The sequence below is a fragment of the Balaenoptera acutorostrata genome, chromosome 9 (genome assembly GCF_949987535.1).
Source record: "Balaenoptera acutorostrata chromosome 9, mBalAcu1.1, whole genome shotgun sequence".
Taxonomy (NCBI): Eukaryota; Metazoa; Chordata; class Mammalia; order Artiodactyla; family Balaenopteridae; genus Balaenoptera; species Balaenoptera acutorostrata.
In genome coordinates, this window is record NC_080072.1 from 31,912,179 (window position 1) to 31,939,116 (window position 26,938).

Consider the following 26,938-nt stretch of genomic DNA (forward strand, 5'->3'; position numbering starts at 1 on the left):
TTAGAAGTGAGGTTTTATTCTATCTTAAGTCTGAACCATACTCATGGAAAACAAACTGTGAAATTTAAGAGGATACCATCAATTGGATCTTATTTAAAAGCAAATTATTTAAAAAACTGCATGATTCCAGATATAGTCAATTGCTCAAATGCAGTAGTCCTCCCTTTCTTCCCTTATCTGAGGTTTCACTTTCCATAGTTTTAGTTGCCTGTAGTCAACTGCAGTCCAAAAATATTAAATGAAAAATTCTAGAAATAAAAAATTCGTAAGTTTTAAGTTGCACACCCTTCTGAGTAGTGTGATGAAATCTTGCGCTGTTCTACTCTGAAACGAATCATCCCTTTGTGCAGTGTATCCTGCCTGTTAGTCACTTAGGAGCTGTCTCTGACTATCTCAGTGCTTGTGTTCAAGTAACCCTTATTTTACTTAATAATGGCCCCAAAGCATGAGAATAGTGATGCTGGCAATTCAGATATTCTCTTACTGTGCCTAATTTATAAATTAAACTGTATGGGAAAAAAAACATATTATACATAGGGTTTGGTACTATCTACAGTTTCAGGCGTCCACTGGGGGTCTTGGGACACATCCCCTGTAGATAAGAAGGGTCTATTGTGCTTAGAAATAATTCAGTATTCACAATCATCAAGCCCTCATTTTACAGATGGGAAAATAGAGGGCCTAATGAAATTTAAGTGAATACCTGACACATACAGCAAATTAGAACCCAAACCAGCACCCAGTTCCCCTTAATTTGAGATGTTTTTTGTTTTTGTTTGTTTTAAACTTCAGTATATGTTTGGAATTCCCATAACCAAAAGTAGAATACTATGATTGCCCCTCCTCCCATGCCCTAGGCCCTCACTGCCCATACCCAACATCCAGCTTTGGCAGCTGTCAACAGCACATGGTAAATCTTGTTTCCCCTTCATCCCATTCACTCACCTTCTCTAATCCCTCTGCTCCCTGCATTATTTTGAAGCGAACCTAAAACAAATTGTTTCATCTGAAAATATTTCAATATGTCCAGGGATACATTTTTTTAAATTGGGTAATATATTGCCATAGGACTCACTGATAATGATGTTATTTTTGAAACAGATTTTCAAGCAAGGGTCACTCTTCCCTTACAAAAGTTTACAAAGCCAGCAAAAAATAGGAATTATCTCAAATATAACATGAAAGTGAAAATAAATGAGTAGTAAGAAGTTACTAAGTTAATACCCTGAAACTTAAGGGGAGAGGCCCTCTTTTGAGCTTATTTATACATTTTATATAATGCAACCAAACTTGATGATGGTTTCTGTCCCAGTAATGAAAAGGCGCTGTAAGAAAGGAGACCACAGGACTTGATTATGTTCAAGCACCAGCACCAGCACCAGCACCAGCGGCTCTTAGCCTCTTAGCTCCAGGATTGTTACAGCATAATGCAGTAGTTGGTCATGATGATGATTCTGAGGCGTCAAGGGCATAATTTGTTTAAAACATTTTAGATCCCATAGCAAGAGGTTACAGTGGGAAAGTTTTGGAGTTTGAATGATACAAGTTACCATTTACCATTTTCTCTTGTCTGGTCCCGTGCTAGAAGCTTTGAGAATTAATAAAATATGACTGGGAGATGATAGATTATTTCCCTGTTTTACAGAGGAGTAAGTCAGAACTTGGACAGGCCAAACAGCTTGTTTAGGGAAAACTAGCAAATTAAGAGGAAAACCATGGATTCAAATACAGGTCCCTTACATACTAAAACTTGGGGTTTTTTTTTCTCCTACTATGCTTCAGTAATGTGGGGTGATGTTTGTTGGGAATAGCTTCTCAAGTTTACCCCCTTATGAAGCCCTAAAGTGGCCCAGGGTGATGCTGTTATTGATTCGAGAGATGCTCTCCTAAAAGGTTTTAACCAGATACACCAATATTGAGTAATTGGGATAGAGAATGAAAACTCAAGCCATTTTATTCCTCCATCAACTCTATCACTCATTTAAATTGCTCTAGTTTTCTTCCATTTTCATTGTTTTTACTGAAAATTTTAACAAAATTTACATTCCATTTAAATAGTTTTAACCATGTCATATTTTATTAACCATAGCTTCTGTCTTCTGGATTGCCCTTGGTTACTATTATTTCTACTGTATCTAATTCTTTGGTGTCAAATTTTGCAGATCTAAATTTCATCTAAGATTTCATATCACTCTTTGGTCAGTGACAAATCCTGTGTGCTGTTTTAGCCATTGTCAGTTTTCATTGTGTGATATTTCTACAGCAATATGCATTATGAGCTGGATAAAGCCCATTTATTTAGAAGTGTACAGAGTTTTGTCATCATGCAGGAAGGCACCAGCTTTTTAGTACCTATCACCTCTTCCTTACTACCTTCATCCCCATCCCCAATCCCTGAGAAGAGTGTTCCTTCCGAAGTCCCACAATTTTTTTTCATTCCTCACAAAATGCATATAACAGAATATTTTAACGGTATGACTCTTCACCACAAAAGAATGAGGAGCTTGTAACGGCAAGGCTTGTATTTTATATATCTCCAGTGCTTAGCACAGACCGTAGTACACTAGAGCCTTCAGAAAGGCCCCGATATTCACATGCACTAAACAAACGAGTTCCTGTAAGATGCTAGGCAGACGAAGGGCTACCAAAAACAATGAAAGATTGTACCAAAAGTGCATTCTTAGATACACCTGTAAACTTGGATAAAGTTCGCCCCCCACCCCCTAAAATACAGCCGTGTGTGGCCGTGTGCTGAGAGAAATCACGGCTGATCCTTGTAACCCTGACCTTGCAATGATACGGGGTTAGTTTTGGCTTCTGCTTTTTCTCCCCAAAAGAATCTGCCTTACTCAGTGATAGCACATTTCCTGTACCAAATGAACCACAGCAAACAAGGGACGGGCCCTCCAAGCTGTCAGCCGGGAGCGGGACCTTATCCGTGAGCGGAGCGCGGGGTTAAGTCAGAAGAAGCAGCGCAGGTCCAGGCAGGGGAGGAGGGAGGGCGGCCAAGAGACTGCAGAGCGCAGGAAGCCACCGGCCACAGGGCTGGACAAAGCCCAGGCGGCCTCTACGCGTCGCCATGGCAACGCGAAGTCAGCGCCCGCCCGGATTGGCCGCGCCGCCGCGCGCGGGGCCTTCTGGGAGAGCACGTCCCCGCCGCCGCCGCCCTGCCGGTTTGAACTTGGCGGGCTCCATGTGGGCTGTGGGGCGGTGGGGGCCCCTTCCCGACTCCCGGTTCTTGGCCGACTGCAGGTCCAGGCCTCGGCCCTCCTCGGGCTCCTTCTCCGTCCTCATGGCGGGCGCCCGGGGGCAGGGGCTAGAGGCGGTGGAGGTGCGCTCGCTGTCGCCGCCGCTGAGCTGCGGCTGTTCCACCATGTCGCTGTTGTCTCCCCTCGGCCACCAGAGCTTCCCGTTTGACGACGACGACGGTGACGGGGAGGAGGAGGTAGATGTGGACGAAGATGCTCATGACTCAGAGGCCAAGGTGGAGAGCCTGAGAGGAATGGAGTTACAGGGGTGCTCCAGGTAAACCCGAGGCCGCCGGCCGATTTAGCCCCTCTCAAGATTCCTTAGACCCTTCTAAGTACTTTCCTCTGGCGGCCAAACACCCTCTTGTCTTCCCTCTCAAAGGCTGCACGGGCACCTGCATCTACAGGTGCTGCTCCTTTTGGCACATAGAGTCTGGGCCGGTTCTTACACGTGACCACAGATTTATCATCGTTCTTAATCCTTTTTCCTGAGAATGTGATGATTCCTACAGTCTCGCTCCCCAGAGAAACGCACCTAGTCTTAAACATAAAATCTTACTACAATTTCAGGAGTTTTATGAAAACTCAGAAAACAGACTGGGGACACTAGAACTCTTGTCCAAACCCTTAACACCAAAATGTGGTTTACTGCACCTTAGTGATACCTGGAGCTATTTTGAAAAAAATCTGATTGTCAGTGAAGTATGTTTTAGTAAGCAGTATACTTTTTATGTCATAGATTAAGAGCTGAAGGTTGGAGGCTAGCAATGTCAACTTCAGCATCCAGAGACAATGTTGGGTCTGCTCTGAGCACTTAACAGTAGAAAAGAAGTCATTGAATCAGAGAATGTTAGAATCAAAGGGATTATTAAAGCCATCTTAATTTATTTATTTCTGCAGTTCATTAGGCAAACATTTAGTTTGTGCCACATGGGGCCCATGAACAAGATAGGCATTGTCTCTACTCTCATGGAATTAAAGCCTACATCCAGCCACTCATTTTACAGGTAACAAAACTGGCTCAGAATACAAATAAAAAGTCTAATTCAAAGGCATACACCTAGTTATTAGCAAAGCTGGGCCTAGTCCCAAGGTATATTGATCACGTTTTCTCTTTCCTATGCTACGTGCCTGTTGTTGGGTATAAAGAAATAGGAGCAATGGGCCTATCCCTGCGGGAATATCTTTTTCTGGGACAGACTTAGTGATGCAGGTCCATTCTGAGGTAGACTCATTATGTCATCTAAAGGAAGCATTTACAACTTTCTGATTGTCTAGCTGCACAAGGCACAATACAGGAGATCTAAGAAATACAGACCAAAGAACCCATGCTTTATGTGTAAGCAACCAGTTAAACCCCTTTGCTCTAAGACATGCATACAAAGAATGAGTAAATGGAATATGGAACCGTATGAAGTGACTCACATACACAGTTACAACAGTGAGTCTTAAGAATGAGAAGTAAACTTTAGTACTTTGGTAGGAATGGAGGTCAGTAAGAGTAACCCAGCAATTCACTTGTCCAGACTGGTTGTAACAACAAGAAACAGTTTCAGGAGTCCATTTTCATGTGGGCCTTTGTACAGATTCTTCAGGATTGAGTTGGTCTCAGTGATTTTTAAAATAAATGTTAAGGCTTTGGAAAATACCTTCTAAGCCTAATCAGCAGGATTAAGCAATGTAGACAATTTAGCAACCCAAGGAATGATGGCCATCAAAACTACAGCTCAGCTACTGAGACCTTGCATTAGCTTCCAAGAGCCAAAGCCCTGACCGAATGGAGCTCACTACAAGAGGAGCCAGTCATATTTATGTCAGACCTCAGCCAAAGCCCGAGTGAGCTGGTAACACCCCAGGGCCATAGCTGTCTTCCTTATCACAGTTCATCCCCTCTGAATCAAGGCAGTAGGTAAGATGTGGTCTGGAGAGAATGCAGGAATTGTCAAGCCTGTGTGTGGCAAGTGTCAGATGCTTATTAGGTGTTCAATAAACATACGCTGAAGGAATGCCTATTTCCCACTTCCTAGAGAACAGATAGTTGTGGTGATTGTTTTCAAATGCTTCAGAAAACCCAGCACTTATTTTCAGGAAAGAGAAGTGTTTAGAACATTTCCTTGTTCCTCCTCCCTACCTCTGGCCTTTAGTTGGTGCCCTGACAGTTTGGGGGTGATGGGATGAAGAGAGCAGGTGCCTGAGACGTAGTCCAGCCACAGTTCTGGGCGGTGAGCAGCCTCTTGTGGACCAGAGCGTGGAATTTTATGCCTTTTTTTTTTTTTTTTCCATCCTTTACCTGCCACAGGGATCTGACTGTGGCAAAACTAATAGGGTGAGGCTTTTTTGGGATAGACTCAGGCATCAGCTGCACGTGATGGGATTGAGCTGCAGGTATTTTAGGTGTATAGAGCTGTGCTTAGAGGATGCACTGACCTTCAAGTGTGTTGGATAGCACTGAGGTAAAGCTCACAGGTGACTTCAGACAAGATAATGAGAAATGTTTTCCTGGAGTCTTTTATAATATGCATTGGGCCTGCTGTTTGTTCAGCTTTATCCTGGAAACCCATTAGGAAACCCGTGCCTTAATAAACATCTTGGTCATAAACAGCTGCTTATCAAGCCTCTCTTGATTATGAGTAGAGCTGTAGTATATATGCCACACATTTTGAATATATTTGTTAAAACTGATGAGGCAAGAAATGTAATATTTAAAGTGTCATTTTAAAAAGAAAACACTGATCTCACTGATTTCTTCTTTCAACAAACATTTCTTAGGAGGCTACTATATTCTAGGCTATAAGCTAGACTCTTGAAATAAAAAATGAGTTAAGACATGTTTTCCATCTGTTAGGAATTCATGGTTTCTGGCAGAGATGGACAAGTGACAGAAAGCCTAAGGCACTAAGTCCAGATTTTTTGCAGAATGAGGCAATAAAGATTAAAACCTTAGTTAAATCTTAAAGGGAGAGTAGGCATTAGCTATACTCCTCCTAGTACTACTAACTGACACGTTCCAAATGCTTCCTGAGTGCCCGGAACTGAGCTAAGTGCTTCAGTGTGGATTGTTCATGCCACAGTACCTGTGAGGTAGCCACTACTATTTTCTCCACTTAACAGATGAGAAACAGAGGCTTAAAGAGGTTAAAACATGTACATAGCTAGGAAGCAGCAGGTAGAGATTCACCGAAATGTTTTACTCCCAAATCTAAACTCTTACTTTGGCCGTGTGTGGAGGTGGAGGAAAAGAATTTCAGAATGTTAAGCAAAGCTGCAGAGCACAAGGGCGTGGCATATTCATCAACGTGCCTAAGTTCAATAAGACTGAAATGTAGAGTCCAGGTCAGCTATTGGTGGAAGAAGAAGCTGGAAGATAAGCAGGGCCGATTCATGGGTGTCAGGCTATGGAGTGTGGATTTCATCCTGTGGGCAGAGGAGCATTGAAGAATTTTGAGATGGGGAGTGACGTGTCGGAAGGATGCGTTTGAAGGATGAATCTGGCAACAGTGGAGAATAGTTTGAAATGGAGGGAGAAAGGCCGGTTATGACCAGACAGCAGTTGTGAGGTTGTAGAAGAGAAGAATGGCTTGAGAAAACTGAAAGAAGTAAAATAGGCGGGATGAGGTGATTATATGGGTGTGGGACCTAGAGGTACCGGATGTGGACGGGGAGCAGGAGTCAGAGATGTGGCTTCTGGCTTGGCTGACTGGGTGGATGTTGGCACTCTTCACCGAGGTAGGATTATAAGAGAAGGAGTGAGATTCTTCTTGCCGGGGAGGGTGGTGAGTGGGTGGTAGATGATTAGACTTGCTTTAGACTGACTGAGTTTGGTATTTAAGTGGAGCTGTCTATCAAATGGTTGAAAATGAAAGATTGGAGCTGAGGAATGCCTGATCCAGGCCTCATCAACACCTAGTGACAGTTGAAGCTATGGGAGGATGAGGTGGTCTGCAAGACTGAGAAGGAACGATATACGGGAAATAAACGACACATCAACAGTGTCCCTTTCCCACTAGAATACAAATTCCATAATGACATGGATGAATGAAGAAATAGCAGAAAGAAACCAGTAAATGGAAGCTACAAGGCAGAAAAAGCTGAGCATGGCAGTGGGCGAGGCAATTGGTTGCCTGAAGCAGGAATGTTAGAGACAAAGAGGGGCTGAGTCTATAATAACATAGTGTTTGGAGCTGCCTCGGGTCCTGAACAAGCTTTCTTTCCATGGGCGCTCATGGTTCAGCTTTTCCTGTTTTATGGGGCTTGTGTATCTGGCCAAGGCACTGTGTTCTTTATGTACATATGTACTCGCAGTACTTCTCCTCCCCTCTTCTTTTGAGCTTGAGTGAGTGCTTACTTTTCCACATACCCAGAAGAGACAGACGGACAGAGGTTCGTGGTGGAGACTATGGTAGGAGGTAACCCAGCTCTGGGGAGCTGTGGACACCCTACCCGAGAACTGGCAAAAGGGAGTCCCCCAAAACATGAAAGAATACAAGGACCATATATTTGTGATACCTTTTTATTTCAACACAATTTCAAACTTACAGAAAAGTTGAGAGTGTAAAGAACTCTGTCTACCCTTCACACCAAAACCTCAATTGTTAACCATTAGCTTTACCATCCTCGCTGTGTAGGTATGTATTCTTCCCTTCGTGAAGTATTTAAAGGAGGAAAAGGGAAAAGTCTGCTTCAGGATCTGGTTAGAATCATGTGTTGTAATTAGTAGTCCAGATATAAGATTTTTAAGAATAAAAAAAATTGTTGTAATTGAGGCAAATGGACTGGGTGTGATTTTAGAAGATGAGAGAATTCAAAGGCAGTCTGAAGGATAAACTAATTCAAACATTGGACTTTCTGTTCATGGTTTTTCAAGTGTATATTTATATATGATTAATTCAGCATATTTATATATAAAAATCACAGTATTGTAAATATGTCGTGGAATTCTCCTTTCATTGTACAGCTAAGTGATTTTGACTGCTAAGCCAAAGAGTTTTGAGTACAAGTGCTGTAGTATCCTCTCTTTTGCAATAGTGTGGTTGGATCCGAAGATAACCAAGAAGAACAGAAACAGGTGCAGTTACCAGAAAGCAGCCTGACACCGTGGGAAGTGTGGTTTGTTGGCAAAGAAAAAGTAGAACGTGACCGTCTGCAACAGAAGGCTCTAGAGGTAAAACTAGACAGTATTCTTTCTATTTAATCCATGAGCTCACAAAGTAGAGCTGCTGTCGAAATTAAAATGTTAGTGTTATTATCCCTCACAACAGACTTTTCGCATTTTCTTGTATCAGTTTGCTATATTGATAGTAATAACTTACTGGAGAAATAATACATGTTCATTATAAGAACATTTGGAAAATACAGCTAAGCATAATTAGGAAAATGAAAATCTCTATGAAATTTTATTTTATTTATAATATTTTCAGGGGAAAATGAAAATTGTCCCCTGAAGATAACTATGGTTTTTTTTTTTTTTTTTTTTTAATAAATTTATTTGTTTATTTTTGGCTGCAATGAATCTTCGTTGCTGCACTTGGGCTTTTTCTAGTTGTAGTAAGCGGGGGCTACTCTTTGTTGCGGTGCGCAGGCTTCTTATTGCAGTGGCTTCTCTTGTTGCGGATGGAGCATGGGTTCTAGGCGCGCAGGCTTCAGTAGTTGTGGCACGCGGGCTCTAGAGCGCAGGCCCAGTAGTTGTGGCGCACGGACTTAGTTGCTCCGCGGCATGTGGGATCTTCCCGGACCAGGGCTCGAACCTGTGTCCCCTGCATTGGCAGGCAGACTCCCAGCCACTGCGCCACCAGGGAAGTCCCCATAACTATTCTTAATATTATGGCATATAGCCTTCCACATTTTCTTCTATGTAAATTTTAAAAAACATATGTGCAAATGTATATTCATATAGTGTCACCATATGTACATTTAACTAAAGTCAGCTGCATATACTTGGTAAAATTTTTAAGAGAAATAAAAATTGAAGTAGAGGCTGGAAATCTACCCCCATATCACTCAGAGCATGTGCCCCAGAGTGAGTTTGTGCTGGGAGATGGGAATCTTCTGGGCTTTCAGGTTTTTTCAGTTTCTCTTTGCCTCCCTGCCTCACTTGTGGACATTTTTGTATTTGTGATTCTCTCTGAATTCTGTCCAAACTCAAAAAATAGTTTGAGATACATTTTCACATGAATCCGTCATTCTTTGAACTCTTATCATTTGCTGTTTAGAACCTAGCAGCCAAATAGATTTGGATAGTTTGACATCCTCCAGTATCTAGACCAACTGAATTCTCTCTATCCAGACACAGAAACCAGGTAGATTTGAGTGGTGAGGGATATGTCTTGTTTTTAATAAATAGGATCACTCTTTTGTAACCTGCTTTTTTCTGCTTATTGCATTATTAATATGTTTCTGTATCATTAAACATTTTTATAGCATCACTTAAAAATGGCTAAGATTATTAAAATATATTTAGAATGTATTGAATATATAATAGAATATAGTTAACCAGTTCACTATTGTTGCATATTTAAGTTTACTCTAATCTATTACTATCCCTGTTACTGTAAAATCCTTGGAATTGAAACTTTGCCCTCCATGATCTTCTTGGAGTAAATTTTCCATTTCAGTTTTGAAACTAGTTGTTCTTTCTGTGATGGCTTTCTAGCCAGGTAGGCAGTCTTGGCATGATTCAAATGATTGTAGAAACCAGTACATTCTGCAATTTCCCTATTGCAGTGTACTTTGTATTCTGAATACAAATTTATTCCTGGAAAAGTACACAGTAGTACTTGTTTCTACTTAGAAGGGCACAGGACTTGAGAAAGACCTTATGATTTGATGTCAGGCAGGCTTATTTAAACTTTTACACTTCCATTTCCTCATCTCTACAGTAAGGATAAAATAATGCTATCTGGTCACAGGGTTTTTTAGAGCAGCGGTCCCCAGCCTTTTTGGCACCAGGGGCCAGTTTCATGGAAGACAGTTTTTCCACGGATTTGGGGAGGGGGGGATGGTGCAGGCGGTACTGTGAGCGATAGGGAGCGGCAGATGAAGCTTTGCTCACTCGCCCACCACTCACCTCCTGCTGTTGCGCCTGGTTCCTAACAGGCCGCGGACCAGTACTAGTCCACAGCCCAGGGGTTGGGGGACCCCTGGTTTAGAGGATTAAATGAGACAAATTATAAAGATGGCTGGTGTTTTTATTGGTATTGTTGTTGATATCATTGCTAGTCACAGTCTTTTTCTTTCTCTTTTTTATTGAATTATGGTTGATTTACAATATTGTATTAGTTTCAGATGTATAGCAAGCTGATTCAGTTTTATATATACATATGCACACATATATATACACATTTTCAGATTCTTTTCCATTATAGGTTATTACAAGATACTGAATATAGTTACCTGTGCTATACAGTAAATCCTTGTTGCTTATGTATTTTATATACAGTAGTGTGTATCTGTTAATCCCAAGCTCCTAATTTTTCCCTCCCGCATCTTTCCCCTTTGGTAACCGTAAGTTTGTTTGCTATGTCTGTGAGTCTATTTCTGCTTTGTAAATACATTCATTTGTATCATTTTTGTAGATTCCACATATAAGTGATACCATATGATATTTGTCTTTCTCAGTCTGACTTACTTCAGTCTGATAATTTCTAGGTCCATCCATGTTGCTACAAATGGCATTATTTCATTCATTTTTATGGCTGAGCAATAGTCCATTGTATGTGTGTGTATGTGTGTGTATATATGTGTGTGTGTGTGTGTGTGTGTGTGTGTGTGTGTGTGTGTGTGTGTGTGTGTATATATATATATATATATATATCCCACATCTTTTTTATCCATTCATCTGTTGATGAACATTTAGGTTGCTTCCATGTCTTGGCTGTTTGAAATAGTGGTGCTGTGAACATTGGGATGCATTTATCTTTTCAAATTAGAGTTTTCATCTGTTCTGGATATATACCCAGGAGTGGAATTGTTGGATCATAGGGTAACTCAATTTTTAATTTTTTAAGGAACCTCCATACTGTTCTCCATAGTGGGTACACCAATATATATTCCCACCAACAGTGTAGGAGGGTTCCCTTTCCTCCTCACCCTCTCCACCATTTATTATTTGTAGATTATTTGATGATGGCCATTCTGACCAGCGTGAGATGATACTTTATTGTAGTTTTGATTTGCATTTCTCTGTAATTAGCGATGTTGAGCATCTTTTCATGTGCCTGTGGGCCATCTGTATGTCTTTGGAGAAATGTCTATTTACATTTTCTGCCTATTTTTTGATTCTGTTGTTTGTTTTTTTTGATATTAAGCTGTATGAGCTTTTTGTATATTTTGGAAATTAATCCCTTGTTCGTTGTATCATTTGCAAATATTTTCTCCCATTCCGTAGGTTGTCTTTTCATTTTGTTTGTGGTTTCCTTTGCTGTTTATATAAGCTTTTAAGTTTAATTAGGTCCCATTTATTTGTTTTTGCTTTTATTTCCATTACTATAAAAGACAGATCCAAAAAAATATTGCTGCAGTTTATGTCAAAGAGTGTTCTGCCTATGTTTTCCTCTAAGAGTTTTATAGTATCTGGCTTTACATTTTGGGCTTTAGTCCATTTTGAGTTCATTTTTGTATATGGTGTTAGAGAATAGTCTAATATTATTTATTTACATGTAGCTGTCCAGTTTTCCCAGCACCACTTATTGAAGAGACTGTCTTTTCTCCATTGTATATTCTTGCCTGTTTTGTCAAAGATTAATTGACCATAGGTGCGTGGGTTTATTTCTGGGCTTTCTATCCTGTTCCATTGAACTATATTTCTGGTTTTTGCACCAATACCATACTGTTTTGATTACTGTAGCTTTGTAGTATAGCCTGAAGTCAGGGAGCCAGATTTCCTCTTGCACTGTTTTTCTTTCTCAGGACTGCTATTGGGGTCTTTTGGCTATTTGGGGTCTTCTGTATTTCCTTACAAATTTTAAGATTCTTTTGTTCTAGTTCTATGAAAAATGCCATTGGTAATTTGATAGGGATTACACTGAATCTGTAGATTGCCTTGGGTAGTGTAGTCATTTAGACAATATTGATTCTTCCAATCCAGGAACATGGTATATCTTTCCATCTGTGTGTGTTGTCTTCGGTTTCTTTCATCAAGGTCTTATAGTTTTCTGAGTACAGGTCTTTTGGCTCCTTAGGTAGGTTTATTCCTAGGTATTTTACTCTTTTTGATGTGATGGTAAATGGAATTGTTTCCTTAATTTCTCTTTCTGCTCTTTCATTGTTAGTGTATAGACATGCAGCAGATTTCTGTGTATTAATTTTTGTATCCTGCAATTTACTGAATTCATTGATGAGCTCTAGTAGTTTTCTGATAGCATCATTAGGATTTTCTATGTGTAGTATCATGTCATCTGCAAAGAGTGACCGTTTTACTTCTTCTTTTCCAATTTGGATTCCTCTTATTTCTTTTTCTTCTCTGATTGCTGTGGCTGGGACTTCCAGAACTATGCTGAATAAAAGTGGTGACGTGGACATCCTTGTCTTGTTCCTAAATCCTAGAAGAAATGCTTTCAGCTTTTCACCATTGAGTATGATGTTAGCTGTGGGTTTATCATATATGGCCTTTCGTTTGTTGAGGTAGGTTCCCTCTAAGCCCACTTTCTGAAGAGTTTTTATCATAAATGGGTGTAGAATTTTGTCAAATGTTTTTTCTGCATCTATTGAGATGGTGATACGGTTGTTAGTCTTCAATTTGTTAATGTGGTGTATCACACTGATTGGTTTGTGGATATTGAAGAATCCTTGCATCCCTGGGATAAATTCCACTTGATCATGGTGTATGATCCTTTTAATGTATTGTTGGATTCTGTTTGCTAGTATTTTGTTGAGGATTTTTGCATCTATGTTCATCAGTGATACTGGCCTGTAATTTTCTTTTTTTGTGGTATCATTGTCTGGTTTTGGTATCAGGGTGATGGTGGCCTCATAGAATGAGTTTGGGAGTGTTCCTTTCTCTCCAGTTTTTTTTGGAATAGCTTCAGAAGGATAGGTGTTAACTCTTCTCTAAATGTTTTATAAAATTCACCTGTGAAGTCATCTGGTCCGGACTTCTGTTTGTTGGGAATTTTTTAATCACAGTTTCAGTTTCAGTACTTGTGATTGGTCTGTTCATATTTTCTATTTCTTCTGGTTCAGTCTTGGAAGATTGTACCTTTCTAAGAGTTTGTCCATTTCTTCTAGGTTGTCCATTTATTGACATATAGTTGCTTGTAGTAGTCTCTTATGATCCTTTGTATTTCTGTGGTGTCAGTTGTAGCTTCTCATTTTCATTTCTAATTTTATTAATTTCAGCCCTCTCCCTTTTTTTCTTGATGAGTCTGGCTAAAGGTTTATCAATTTTGTTTATCTTTTCAGAGAACCAGTTTTTACTTTCATTGATCTTTTCTATTGTTTTCTTTGTGTCTATTTCATTTATTTATGCTCTGATCTTTATGATTTCTTTCCTTCTACTAACTTTGGGTTTTGTTTGTTCTTCTTTCTCTAGTTGCTTTAGGTGTAAGGTTAGGTTGTTTATTTGAGATTTTCTTGTTTCCTGAGGTAAGATTGTATTGACATAAACTTTCCTCTTAGAACTGCTTTTGTTACATCTCAAAGCTTTTGGATCATTGTGTTTTCGTTTTTGTTTGTCTCTAGGTTTTTTTTTTAATTTCCTCTTTAATTTCTTTAGTGATCTATGTTTAGTAACATATTGCTTAGCCTCCACATGTTTGTGTTTTTTCCACTTTTTGTTCTTGCAGTTGATTTCTCATCTCATAGTGTTGTGGTCAGAAAAGATGATTGATATGATTTCAGCTTTCTTAAATTTACCAAGGTTTGCTTTGTGGCCCAGCATGTGATCTGTCCTGGAGAATGTTCCATGTGCACTTGAGAAGAATATGTAGTCTGCTTCTCTTGATGGAATGTTCTATAAATATCAATTAAGTCTATCTGGTCCAAAGTGTCATTTAAGGCCTGTGTTTCCTTACTGATTTTCTGTCTGGATGATCTGTCCAGTGATGTAAGTGGGATTTTAAAGTCCCCCACTATTATTGTGTTCCTGTCGATTTCTCCTTTTATGGCTGTTACCAGTTGCCTTATATATTGTGGTGCTCCTGTGTTGGGTGCATATATATTTACCATTGTTATATCTTCTTCGTGGATTGATCCCTTGATCATTATGTAGTGTCCTTGTCTCTTGTAACAGTCTTTATCTTAAAGTCTATTTTGTCTGATATGAATTTTGCTACTACAGCTTTCTTTTGATTTCCGTTTGCATGGAATACCTTTTTCCATCCCCTCACTTTTAGTCTGTGTGTGTCCCTAGATCTGAAGTGGGTCTCTTGTAGACAGCACATATATGGGTCTTGTTTTTGTATGCATTCAGCCAGTCTGTGTCTTTTGGTTGGAGCATTTAGTTCATCTGCATTTAATGTAATTATCAATATGTATGTTCTTCTTGCCATCTTGTTAATTGTTTAGGATTTGTTTTTGTAGGTTTTTTTCTTCCCTTTCTCTTTTGTTCTCTTCTCCTGATTTGATGACTATCTTTAGAGGTGTGTTTGGTTACTTTTTCTATTTTGTGTGTGTATCTGTTGTAGATTTTTTGTTAGTGGTTCCCATGAGGCTTTGATATAGCATTCTGTATGTATACACAAGGTTTAAGTTGCTGGTCTCTTAATTTCAAATGCATTTCCAATATCTTGCATTTGTAATTTCTTCTCACGATTGCTGGTTTTGATATCATGTTTGTGTGTGGATATTTTCCTACCTTTACTGTATGTTTGCCTTTACCAGGGAGCTTTTTCATTTTGTAATTTTCTTGTTTCTAGTTGTGGCCTTTATTTTTCGCCTAGAGAAGTTTCTTTTACATTTGTTGTAACACTGGTTTGGTGGTGCTGAATTCTTTTAGCTTTTGCTTGTCTGAAAAGTTTTTGATTTCTCCATCTAATCTGAATGAGAGCCTCGCTGGGTAGAGCATTCTTGGTTGTAGGTTTTTCCCTTTCATCACTTTAAATATATCATGCCACTCCCTTCTGGCCTGCAGAATTTCTGCTGAAAACTCAGTGGATAGCCTTAAGGGAGTTCCCTTGTATGTTATTTGTTGCTTTTCCCTAGCTGCTTTTAATATTCTCTCTTTATCTTTAATTTTTGTCATTTTGGTTACAGTGTGTCTTGGTGTGTTCATCTTTAGGTTCATCCTGTATGGGACACTCTGTGCTTCCTGGCCTTGGGTAACATTGTCCTTTCCCAGGTCAGGGGAGTTTTCAGCTATTATGTCTTTCAATATTTTCTCTGGCCCTTTCTCTCTCTCTTATCCTTCTGTCACCCCTATAATGCAAGTATTTGTATGCTTGATGTTGTCCCAGATGTCTCTTATACTGTCCTCATTTGTTTTCATTCTGTTTTCTCTTCAGTGGCAGTGATTTCTACTACTCTATCTTCCAGCTCATTGATCCGTTCTTCTGCCTCTACTATTGATTCCTTCTAGGGTATTTTTCATTTCAGTTATTGTATTCATCTCTGTTTGGCTGTTCTTTATATTTTCTAACTCTTTGTTAAAAACTTCTAACTTCTCGCTCTGCCATCCATTCTCCTCTCAAGTTCTTTCCTCATCTTTATGATCATTACTCTGAACTCTTTCTCAGGTAGATTGCCTATCTCCACTTCACTTAGTTCTTTTGGGGTTTTATCTTGTTCCTTCATCTGGAACATATTCATTTGCTGTCTGTGTTGGTATTTGTATTTTTACGTATGTGGCAGGGTAGTTACCTTTCTCGACCTTGCAGAAGTAGTCTTCTATAGGAGACATCCTATGTGTTCCGGCAGTGCACTTCTGTCTCGTCACCCAAGCTATATGCCTTCATGGGTCCTTCTGTTCTGGCAGGCTGACTGTGTGGGTGGTCTAGTAGGCTTGGTTGGCCACTAGTCTATTTGGTTGCCAGGCACTGCCTTATGTGAACTCTGCTGGCTGTTGTTTAGTGGGGCCTGGTCGTGAGGCAGCTGTTGCAGAACCTTAAGGGGTCCTGGGGGTAGTGCTGGCTCACTGGTGGCTGGAGTCAGGATCCTGAAGACTCTGGAGTGTTGCCCACCTACTGGCAGGTGAAGCCAAATCCTGGGGTTAGTGCAGGACTACTGGCAGAGCTGGGTCCTGGAGCCTGGCTTCAGGGCCCAGGGATCCCAGAGCTTGTTTTAAATCTGGTGTTGGGGGGCTGGTTCCTGACACAGTTGGGTATCCCAACTGTGATCCCAACTGTGATATCCCTGGGTATCCCAGGGTGTCCCAAAGGTTGTGTTAGCCTTCTAGTGGGCAGGGCCAGGGCCCAGGCGGTCCCAGAGTAGGGCCTGGCCTGCTGTTGCTGGACTCCGTGTGCGAGCTGTGGTATTGTAGTTTTCTTGCTTCTGGTCTGCCCCCTGGTGGATGAGGTGGTCCGGAGGCTTGTGCAGGCTTCCTGGTGGGAAGGGCCGGTGCCTGCCCACTCGTGGGTAAAGCTGGGTCTTGGCCCTCTGATGGGGAAAGCTGTGTTTAGGGCCTTGTCTGGAGGTGGCTGTTTGTTCAGGAAGTCTTTAGGCAGCCTGTCTGTTGGTAGGTGAGGCTGTGTCTCTGTTCAGTTAGTTGTTTGGCCGGAGGCATCCCAGCACTGGCACCTACAGGGTTTTGGGTGGGTCCAGGTCTCGGTGATAGTGAGCCAAGATGGCAGCCTCCATCAGCTCACACAGCTGAATGCCCTCAAATGTGGCTGTCACCAGTGTCCACGTCCCCAGGGTGCGTCGCAGCCACCTCATGCCTCCCTAGGAGACTCTCCAAAACCAGTAGGTAGGTCTGGCCCAGGCTCCTATCAAATTACTGCTTTTGCCCTGGGTCCCAGTATGCATAATATTTTGTATGCACCCTTTAAGTTTGAAATCTCTTTTCCCCCAATTCTGTGGGTCTCCTGCAGTTAAGCCCCGCTGACCTTCAAAGCCAAATGCTCTGGGGACTCGTATTCCCAGTGCTGGACCCCAGGGCTGGGGAGCCTCACCTGGGGCTCAGAACTCTCATTCCTGTGGGAGAGCCTCTGCAGTGTATTTATTCTCTACTTTGTGGGTTGCCCACCCTTGCGGGTAATGTGAGTCTGTCCCTCCTACCCGTCATTGTGGTTCCTTCTTTATGTCTCTAGTGGTAGAAGATCTTTTCTGGTAGGTTCCAGTCTTTTTCATTGATTGTTGTTCTGTAGATAGTTGTGATTTTTTGGTTGTGCTTTTGAGAGGAGGTGAGCTCAGGGTCTCTCTCCTCCATCGTCTTGGCCACTCTCTTTGGTCATAGCCTTCTAAATACTTTTACATTTATTTTCAGAATTAGTGTGTTGTTGAGACCCCAGACTCTTACTTCTCTTACTTCAACCTCAAGTTTTAACATTACTAATTCCATTATTTAGTTTAGTAACTTTCAAAATATTTGTTCACAGTGAGAAATCTACTTTGCTTCATGTCACACACAAATGCATATATATATGTAATGCCTGCTTACATATGTATCTGAAATATCTTAATTTTGTGCAGAACCTGGCAATATTCTATTCTATTCTAATTTTTCTTTTCTTTTCTTTTTTTTTTTAAAGGCTAGTCATAACCCAGACATTGGTTTTAGACTCACAGTTTGGAAAACGCTGATCTAGTGAATCAGTGGTATTGTGGAGCTCAGTTTATGGTATTTAGCTTTATCTCCAGCCTCACTAGAAGTCACTTGTTACACTAAGAAAAGGAGGGTCACTTCAAGTCATTTTTAGAGTCAGCATTACCATAAAGTTAGTTAAATTACACTAAATTATAAGGAACCCTGGGCTTTGGAGTAACATGGAACTAGGCTCAAATTCTAGTCTTGCTGTTCTAAATCTGTGATCTTGGAAAAGTTACTTAACTTCTCTGAGCCTCAGTCTCTTCATCTATAAGCCAGATGTTAGAGAGGCAGTAGTAGAGAGGTTTAAAAGCATAAATTCTTGAGTCATACATCCTGGATTCAAAACTGAGACCTTGGATCTTTAACCTCTCTGCCTGGATTATCAGTGAAAGGGGAGAATAACATTCACCTCATAGTGTTTTGGGGACTAAGTGAACAGCAGGATGTGGCCTATTATATAGGAAGCACTTAGTAAAAGTTAGTTGTTGTTACGTGTTAAAGGAGATAATAACTACGGAAGATTTATTTTGAGAACAGATTAAAATAATGAATATAAAGTCCCCACCTCAATGATTAAGCAGATAGCAGAGTATAATTGAATGATTTAAACCTTTTCATATATTTAGTAATTGGACATTTCTTATATCTGTCATTACTTAACTCTGAAGCAGTTAAAATAGTTTAGCATGAGTCTTAACCATATTAGTTATGCCAGGGATATCATAACATATGGGTAAACTACTCACTTTGGTATAAACTTATTTTGAGCTATTGCGGTATTCACATTTTTTTCATGCCTTTCCCTTTGTTTTATTTTCTAAGTCATGTTTTCCTTATTTTCTGTCCTTATTTACTGTATTCTCTAATTTATTTATAAATCATATCATTAAAAGCACAGATTTTTAACCACAAGGAACAATTCATCTCAGATCCCTATTAAAACATGAGGGCCAGAGAGTAGCTTTGCCAAGGTTTTTTCAGTTAGTGGCAAAGCTGGGACTGGATCCTAGTTTTTTTGACTTCCAATTTAATAAGTGTTTTTTTCTACAATACCAAGATGCATTTTAGAAATAAAGGGGTCAGACTTAGTATTTAATTTTAAATTTACCCTGGCTTTCTTATATTCTTCCTTGAAATCTTGAAGGAAAATTTAAAGGTAATTGGGTCATTAAAAAGATCATCCCCCGTCATAAATTTGATTTCAGCAACATTTAGATTTGTTTCAGATATCCCTGTAAGATTGAGTTAAAAATTATTTTAACTCATCAAAATTATGCTTACAATTTTTTTTTTACATTTGTAACTATGTTGAGGTGATAAAATGTGGTAAATATTGAACATTAGTATTGTGAAAAGCTAGCATATTGGTTTTGTAGGGCATGTAAATTTTACTTAAATTTTTATTATTTAAAAAAATTCTTTAGCAGACTGCCTTAAATTCTCTATGGCCTTTGGCTAATTTTAATTTTTAACATTTGCTTTAACATTTTAGTATCATCTATTCTAAATTATAAAAATTATCAAAAAAAATTATCTAATTTGTGAATAATCCAGGTGCTTTTTTTTTTCACCATCATGCTTTGGCCTTTTCATTCATCGGCCCTTAAAGAAGGAATAGGGCAGGATATAAAGTTGGTGGAACTCAGATATTGAGTTTTTCTGATTGTTACCTTTAGTGGTAAAACTTTCTTTGGAAGTCAGCAAAAGCTATTGAAATTAAAAATGCATGTTTAGGATCCTCTTTGGATTTTGGTTTTCTATAATCAAGTGTTTACTCTGTGGGAAGATATATAATTCTGTTGAAATTCAGTGGTGTACCAGAAGATGACATAGGGGCCTTGTGAGAGAAGACTCCAGCTGTGTCTGGAAGAGGCTGGCCTTGGTGGCAAAAAGATGGAGGCATTTAGGGTGGGAAATTCTGAGAGGGGCCAGCCTTGGAAGGGAGGGTTGTTTCTCAGAATATGATGTATATTCTGAGGTTGCAAATTACTTGAACAGACATCCTGAGATTAGAGCACTGTTTGGGTCAGTGGTAGCATTTTCTAGCTAATTTTGACCCTTCCTTCATCTTTAACTCATGTCAGGATTAACTAAAATTTGTGAACCATAAAATAGGAATACAATGTCTGATTTTTTTTCTGACTTTTGAGTTTAATTATATGAAGAATCTTAAAGGGTACATAAATGTAACCAGTCCTATCTTTAGTTGTATATTTAAATAATTACTTTTCTTGACAATCAAATTTAGGACTATTTTGGAAAATGTGGTTGTCAAATCTATATCTAGTCTGTCATGCACATGCACATAGTCCTCCTTGTTTTGTGACACAAGTCCAGACTTTTGTCCCCTTCCAACTCATGTGCTGTGGCAACCTCCTAGTCCGTCTCCCTTGTAATAGTTCTGATCCCTTCAAATGCAGTTTTCAACCTTTATCATTAAGAGTTTTAAATCATCCCTTTTGCCATGTATTCCTGCTTCATAGTGTTTAATTTACTCTGCCTGTCTCAAAAGACCTTCTTCCATCTAGTTGGTACCACAGTCTGACTTTCTAGTCACCTCCCCTCCCCGTTCTAGTCAAGCCATCTCCTCACTGTTCCTCTCATGGTGCTCATTTTTACTACCCTGGACCATACTCTTTCTCCTTTCATCTTACCTTCCTTTCTGTTATCTTTTCTGAGCTCTTATTCTACACAGTATCTCGCAATGCAGCACTTCATTATTTTGTGTATACGGAATTAGATTACATCAGAGACTTCTAGAATTTCATCCCTGCGTCTCAATTCTTGCTATCTTTATAGTAAGTGCTCCATTTAAAAAAAAAAAAAGTATTAAGTGAATAATCAAGGGAGAGCAGCTGCAGAGGTAATGAAGAGTCCTTTTAAAACCAAGATGGATATTTTACTTTGGGGGGATGGGGGGAATATAGTGTTTAAGAATATAGTGTTTAAAAGTTGGAAGACTCTGAATGAGTGAGGGAAGCTATTTCTGATGCAGCAGAATTTTAGGATGAGAGATCACAGAAGACAGGTATCCTTAGACCAGTTGTTCTCAAGTACACAAGATATGTTCTTGGTGTCAAGTTTTATCTTCATTTCATTTAACACAGTGGAATTCTCTGAGAGTTGAAAAATTGTCTTTCTCACTGCCACCCATGCTGAGGTAGGTAGGTCCTTGGGAAAGGGAGGCATGGGGATGAGGAGTGAGGTCCAGTGGAAGACATATAAAAGTATCCGATTTCTGGTATCTAAGGAGAGAGAAAAAAAATAACCAGTAATTATGGTAGTAGAGTCCTAGGAGTCTAGTTTGAACAGCATTCTCAACTAATGCAGTAATTTAACTGATGAGTGACAGAGTGGTGGCATTCAGCTTGTAGTTTTATTTGGCCATACTTTCCACATTCTTTCTCCTGAGGAAATGCCCAAACGTGTAGATTCGAGTGACAGCAAGGCAGTTAAATAATCTAGGATATGAATGTGGTTTTGTTTTACACTCCAGCAGCTATAAAATTAGCAAAGAAAAATCTGGATCCTTTTTTTCCCTACATTTCTTCTTTGGTGTAACTCTGAATTAAAAGTTTAATTTAGGGATTATTTAATTCCTACCCTTTATGTTCATCAAGAACCTAGAAGCTTTTTATAACTGTAAAAAAGTTGCAATTTTCTTGAGCTTCTGCCAGTAGTGTACAGTGATGCCAAAATTTATGTGTGGGAAAGTTGATTTCAATGAGGGTAATTTAGCTGAAGTTTAGTCTAAGAAACTAGTGTTTTGCTGCCAAGCAATTATTTGCATTTCTAAAAAATGACTTACACTTTTTACCAATGCCTTCCTTTCACCATAGACTAGTTGCTTAAGTAAGTTAGTTATTGTCACTAATGGTATATTTTCTATAAAGGAAACTATATTCTTGTTTAATTTGGTTAACCTCAGACTTTTTAAAAAAAATATGTGAGGTTGAGTACTTCTATTAAATGTTGCCTTTTGCTTGAATAAAATTCACAGGAATTAAATCAACAGCTAGAGAAAAAGAAAGAAGTGGAAAAACGTGAAAAGAGAAAGATAATTGCTGAAGAAAAGCACAAGGAATGGGTTCAGAAAAAGAATGAACAGGTAAGGAGAAAAAAGTGTGCACACATACTGACGTCTCCTTTGCAAAGCCTTCGTCCTGTTACTCCTTGTCATTACCTATGTTTTCTCATTTTCTCTTAGATTCTTTCTTTCTTCTCTGACCTGATTTTTTTTTCTCCTCTCAGGGACATTTATCAGATCTTTTGCCCTTTGCTCTCTGCTTCTCTCCCTTTTCCCTCATGTGGCTTCCACTCGTATCTGACTGCAAGTAGTCATGAAGTTTGTGTCTCCAGACCTGACCTCCCAGAACCTTGGATTTTCATCTGTTAGGTCGGTAGGCACCTCTTGACCTGCAAATCTAAAACAACCCATTTTTATCCATTCTCCTCTGATAGAACCATCATTCTGACTCCTTGATTTCTGATATTAGTACTACTATCATCTCAATCACCTAGGCATAATCAGAATTCTTTTGTTTCTAATCATCCTCACCTTTCCTTTACAGTCACCACTCTCCTGTTTGTGATCTCTTCCTGTCAGGTCTCATTACATTTTTCAACTTATTTATTGTTTATTTCCCCATACTGAAATGTAAGCCCCACAAGGGCAGGGATTTCTGCCTTTTTGTTCAGTTACCCAGCAGCTAGATCAGTACCTGATGCTTAAAAATGCCCCAAAATATGATTTCATCCTCTTTGTCCTTGCCAGACTAATCTTGCCAAAAAGTCAAGTGCCATCCTCAGTTCAAAATACATCTTTCATGATTCCCCACTGTCCTCTGAATAACATTTGAACTGTTCTAGCCTGGCTGGTTAAATACCTTCTACTCTCTGCTCTCCGAGCCACATCGCCTTCCACCTGTGCTGCCCTTCATTCCATACTGTCGGCTTCTGACTGGCATCTTTGGGGAGCACACTCAGGATAAGCATGGCCCATCTTCTTGGAGTATTAGTGTTGCTGGAAAATTTTGAGAGTAAAAATGTTAGTTTTATGTTAAAGCAAGCACAGATATTTAATAGAGTAGAACATAAATTTTATATTATTTTTAAAATGCACAGTAGATTTCAAAGAAATCTTGGGCTTTGGACTGTGCTCCCCAGCCCCTAGGAATATATGTTCATGAGAAGTTTTGAGAACACTTCCTTTTTTTTTTTTTTATATGGTATCTCCTCAGTATGGGATCTCATCACATTTTCCACCCTACCTTTCCTTTTATTATCCAACTCAAAGTATTTCCTACATGAAGCATTCGCTGATCACATGCTGGAAATTCTTTTCTTCTCTGAGTCTTTGTTTAATTTATATCACTTTATACAAAATACAGTGCAGTATATGATATATTTTGTTGCTAGTTGTATTATGCACATGTCTTTACTTCCCTTGTAAATTTTTTGTTTTTTTAATAAATTTATTTATTTTTGGCTGCGTTGGGTCTTCGTTGCTGCACTCAGGCTTTTTTCTAGTTGTGGCTCACAGGGGCTACTCTTTGTTGTGGTGCATGGGCTTCTCATTGTGGTGGCTTCTCTTGTTGTGGAGCATGGGCTCTAGGCATGTGGGCTTCAGTAGTTGTGGCTCGCGGACTCTAGAGCACAGGCTCAGTAGTTGTGGCGCACGGGCTTAGTTGCTCCGCGGCATGTGGGATCTTCCCGGACCAGGGCTCGAACCCATGTCCCCTGCATTGGCAGGTGGATTCTCAACCACTGCACCACCAGGGAAGCCCCCCTTGTAATTTTAAGACTCTTAAGGATAGGATTTTTTTGATATTTGTGGTTTTTTTAAGAGTTATTTTTTATATTACTTTTTATCGATTACAAGATCTAACTAACATAATGCTTTGTAATATAGTAAGCATTTGTTTTTGGAATAAATGAGTGAATGAATAAACATATCATTTTCCTTTCAGTTTTAATACAGTCTTGTATTAAACCTCAAATTAGAAATTTAAAAAATATTTATCTTGTCACTTTGTTTTCTGTTGTGATTTTTTTTACACATTTAGAATGGTACTTTTATGAATTCAGTCAAATGTTTGTTTAAGTTGTAAGACAAAAGTTTTATTTCTAACTTTTGGGTCCTAACTATTATTGAATGTAATGCCTAGTGGTATTAATAATAGTACCTAGTAAATAATCCCAGTAAATTGAAGATGACATAGCTTTCTTCATCCAAGTATTATAAGAAGGAAATTGGCTAGGCATGTGTATGTTGTAACCATAAATATATTTGTTCTTTACTTCAGAAGTAAATTATTTTTTTTAAGTTTGCTACATCCCATAATACAAGAAAGAGTTCTTTGTGAATAAATGCCAAAATCAAAATAAGCCTGTGTGACTACAACCAAGCTTTGAGTGATACTTTTTTGAAGTTTATAGCTAGAAAATAAAAGTTTTGCATGTATTGAATAGTATGCTCTCTCCTCTAAAAGCTTCTCTTATCTTCTGACTCCATTAAGCTCATTTTACCATGCTAATCAAACATAGTTGTTGTTTGTCTAAGAATGTAGAGATGATATATTCTCTGTTTTAATTAGTGGCAGTAGATCTAATCCAATTATTTGAGAAAAATTATTTCTTTCTTTTGGAGGGAAGTGGCTTGCCCTGACATAAATCACTAATTATCGAAAGCAAGATTCCATAGGGTTGAGAAGAGTTTAAAAATGAACCTTGAGAAATTTACTTATTCTGCAGAATTCCTGTGCATACTAAGGAATAATTGATCACTCTCATTTTTTTTTTTTTTTTTTTTTTTTTGCCTTAAGAACTATCAGATTTCTTATTTCAGTCTTGGTTATACTTACCTCTATTTGTAAAGACTGCTCTTCTGGTTCTTCTCTTCCTGTCTGGCATCTAGCTTTTTTCTCCTCTGTTTACATTTCATGGTGTGTGGTCCTCTGCTGCTTCCAGCTTCATTCACATTTTAGATATATCTGTGGCATTATTTTATCTAAGTCATTTTCACTGTGTTCTATCAAAAAATCAGACAAAAAGAATTTATGTATCCATTAGCAAAGCTAATTTCTTATATTGTGCTATAAATTGTTAAATCCTTTTCAAATAAATGGCTTATCTCAGCTGGTACTCTGACGTTTGTGTTGCCATGCTAATTCATTTTTTAGATTTGTTTTTTACAGTGTGTTACCACATATTTTGCAAAAGGGCATTTGCCTTCATTGTTTGAGAATTAAAAATAAGTTTATTTTTAAAGTTTTTTTAAACCATGGAACTGCTTTTTTAATGTAAAACATTAATTCCAATCAGCAAAGTGTATGTTTGATAACACTGTCATCAGTGCATCATTCATGCATTCAGCACGTTTATTATGTGCCAGATACTATTGAAGGAACCAAAATAGAAATTCAGAAACTTTGAGTAGTCAGTTGGTTTGTTAGTTTCCTTTAGTTTGAAGAAACAAAGGTTCTCTCAGGGCACCATCATCTTAAAAAAAAAAAAAAGAAGATTTATTGTTATTCTCTGTGTGGTACAGAACTGCAGTGCCAGAAAATCTGAAGCCACTTAGTGGCTGGCTACTCTCTCTCAGTACTTCTCTCTCAATGTCTGCTCTGGTCTCCTTTTGCTAACTAAAGGCATTTTATCCTCTCTTCTGTAGTTTAAATGCTGCAGAGGGCCTGTCTGATGTTTTAAAATCAACTTCATTGAGCAATAATTTACATACAATAAAACACACCTATTTTAAGTTTGATGAGGTTTGACAAGCTTATGTACCTGTGAAACCGGCATTACAGTCAAGGTAGAGAACATTTCCTTCACTCCAAATAGTTACCTTGTGCTCCCTTGCATTCAGCCCCTGCTTCCCACCAACTAACCCCAGCTCCAAGGAAGGATAAGTCTGCTTTCTGTTCCTGTAGACTAGATTTGCCTTTTCCAGAATTTCCTATAGGTAGAATCATTCAATATATATTCCTTTGTGTCAGGCTTCTTTTGTTTTTAAAAATTGCCGATATTTCATGTATTAAGATTGTTCCTTTTTATTGCTGAGTGATAGTCTATTCTGTGGAATACCACAAATTGTCTATCCATTCACTAGTTGATGAATAATTGGGTTGCTTCCAGTTTTGGGATATTATGAATAAAATTCTGTGACCACTTATGTACAAGTCTTTTTGTGGATACTTGTTTTCATTGCTCTTGGTTAAACGCCTAGGGACTGAATTGCTGGGTTGTATGGTAAGTGTGTGTTTAACTTTAAAAAACAGTTCGGCAATTTCTTATAAAGTGCTTGTGCCATTTCTACATTCCTGCCACTATTGTCTGAAAGTTCCAAGTGCACCACATCCTTGCCAGATTCTCAGTCTTTTTAACGTTGTCATTCTATTAAGTGTGTAGTAGTATATCATTGTTGTTTTAATTTCCATTTTCCTGAGATCTAATGATATTTGCCATCTTTTCATAAGCTTATTCTCTTTGTCTACTAGGGCTGTCGTGACAAAATACTGAATACCACAGATTGAGTGGCTTAAACAACAGAAATTTATTTTCTTACAGATCTGTAGGCTGACAGTCCAAACTGAAGGTGTCTGCAAGGTTTGGTTTCTCTTGCAGCCTCTCTCTTTGGATTGCAGACGACTGCCTTCTCTCCATACCCTCACATGGCCTTTTCTGTTTGCATGCCCATCCATGATGTCTCTTCTTCCTTTTGTAAGGACACCAGTCCTTTTGGATTAGGGCCCCACCTTTATGAACTTGATTACCTCTTTAAAAGTCCTATCTCAAAATACAGTTACAGGCTGGGGGATCAAGATGGTGGAGGAGTAGGACAGGGAGCTCACCTACTCCCACAAAAACATTCAGAACACATCTGCAAGTGGAACGATTCACATAGAACATCTACTGAACGCCAGCAGAAGACCTCAAACTTCTGAAAAGACAAGAAAACCTCCAAGTACTGGGTAGGACAAAAGGAAATAGAAAGGAATTGGGACGGGCCTGC

General features: G+C 39.1%; 1 protein-coding gene and 1 long non-coding RNA gene across 3 annotated transcripts in view; one reads left to right on the plus strand and one right to left on the minus strand.

The window, feature by feature from the left end:
- Window positions 1-3,126: 3,126 nt before the first annotated feature.
- Window positions 3,127-26,938, plus strand: part of CCDC34 (coiled-coil domain containing 34) — a 37,328-nt gene continuing 13,516 nt past the window's right edge. Inside the window, exons 1-3 of one of the 2 annotated variants that reach the window (XM_057553408.1) lie at window positions 3,127-3,525; window positions 8,274-8,409; window positions 21,926-22,033. In XM_057553408.1, coding sequence (XP_057409391.1) covers window positions 3,194-3,525; window positions 8,274-8,409; window positions 21,926-22,033 — 576 coding nt within the window. In that variant the 5' untranslated portion in view covers window positions 3,127-3,193. The remainder of the gene's footprint in view (window positions 3,526-8,273; window positions 8,410-21,925; window positions 22,034-26,938) is intronic. The other variant, XM_007180989.3, reaches the window with a different exon arrangement.
- Window positions 19,251-26,938, minus strand: part of LOC130708922 (uncharacterized) — a 72,300-nt gene continuing 64,612 nt past the window's right edge. The window contains exons 3-5 of the long non-coding RNA XR_009009302.1: window positions 24,789-24,955; window positions 22,812-22,948; window positions 19,251-21,170 (exon numbers count right to left, since the gene is read on the minus strand). This is a non-coding gene — a long non-coding RNA (uncharacterized LOC130708922). The remainder of the gene's footprint in view (window positions 21,171-22,811; window positions 22,949-24,788; window positions 24,956-26,938) is intronic.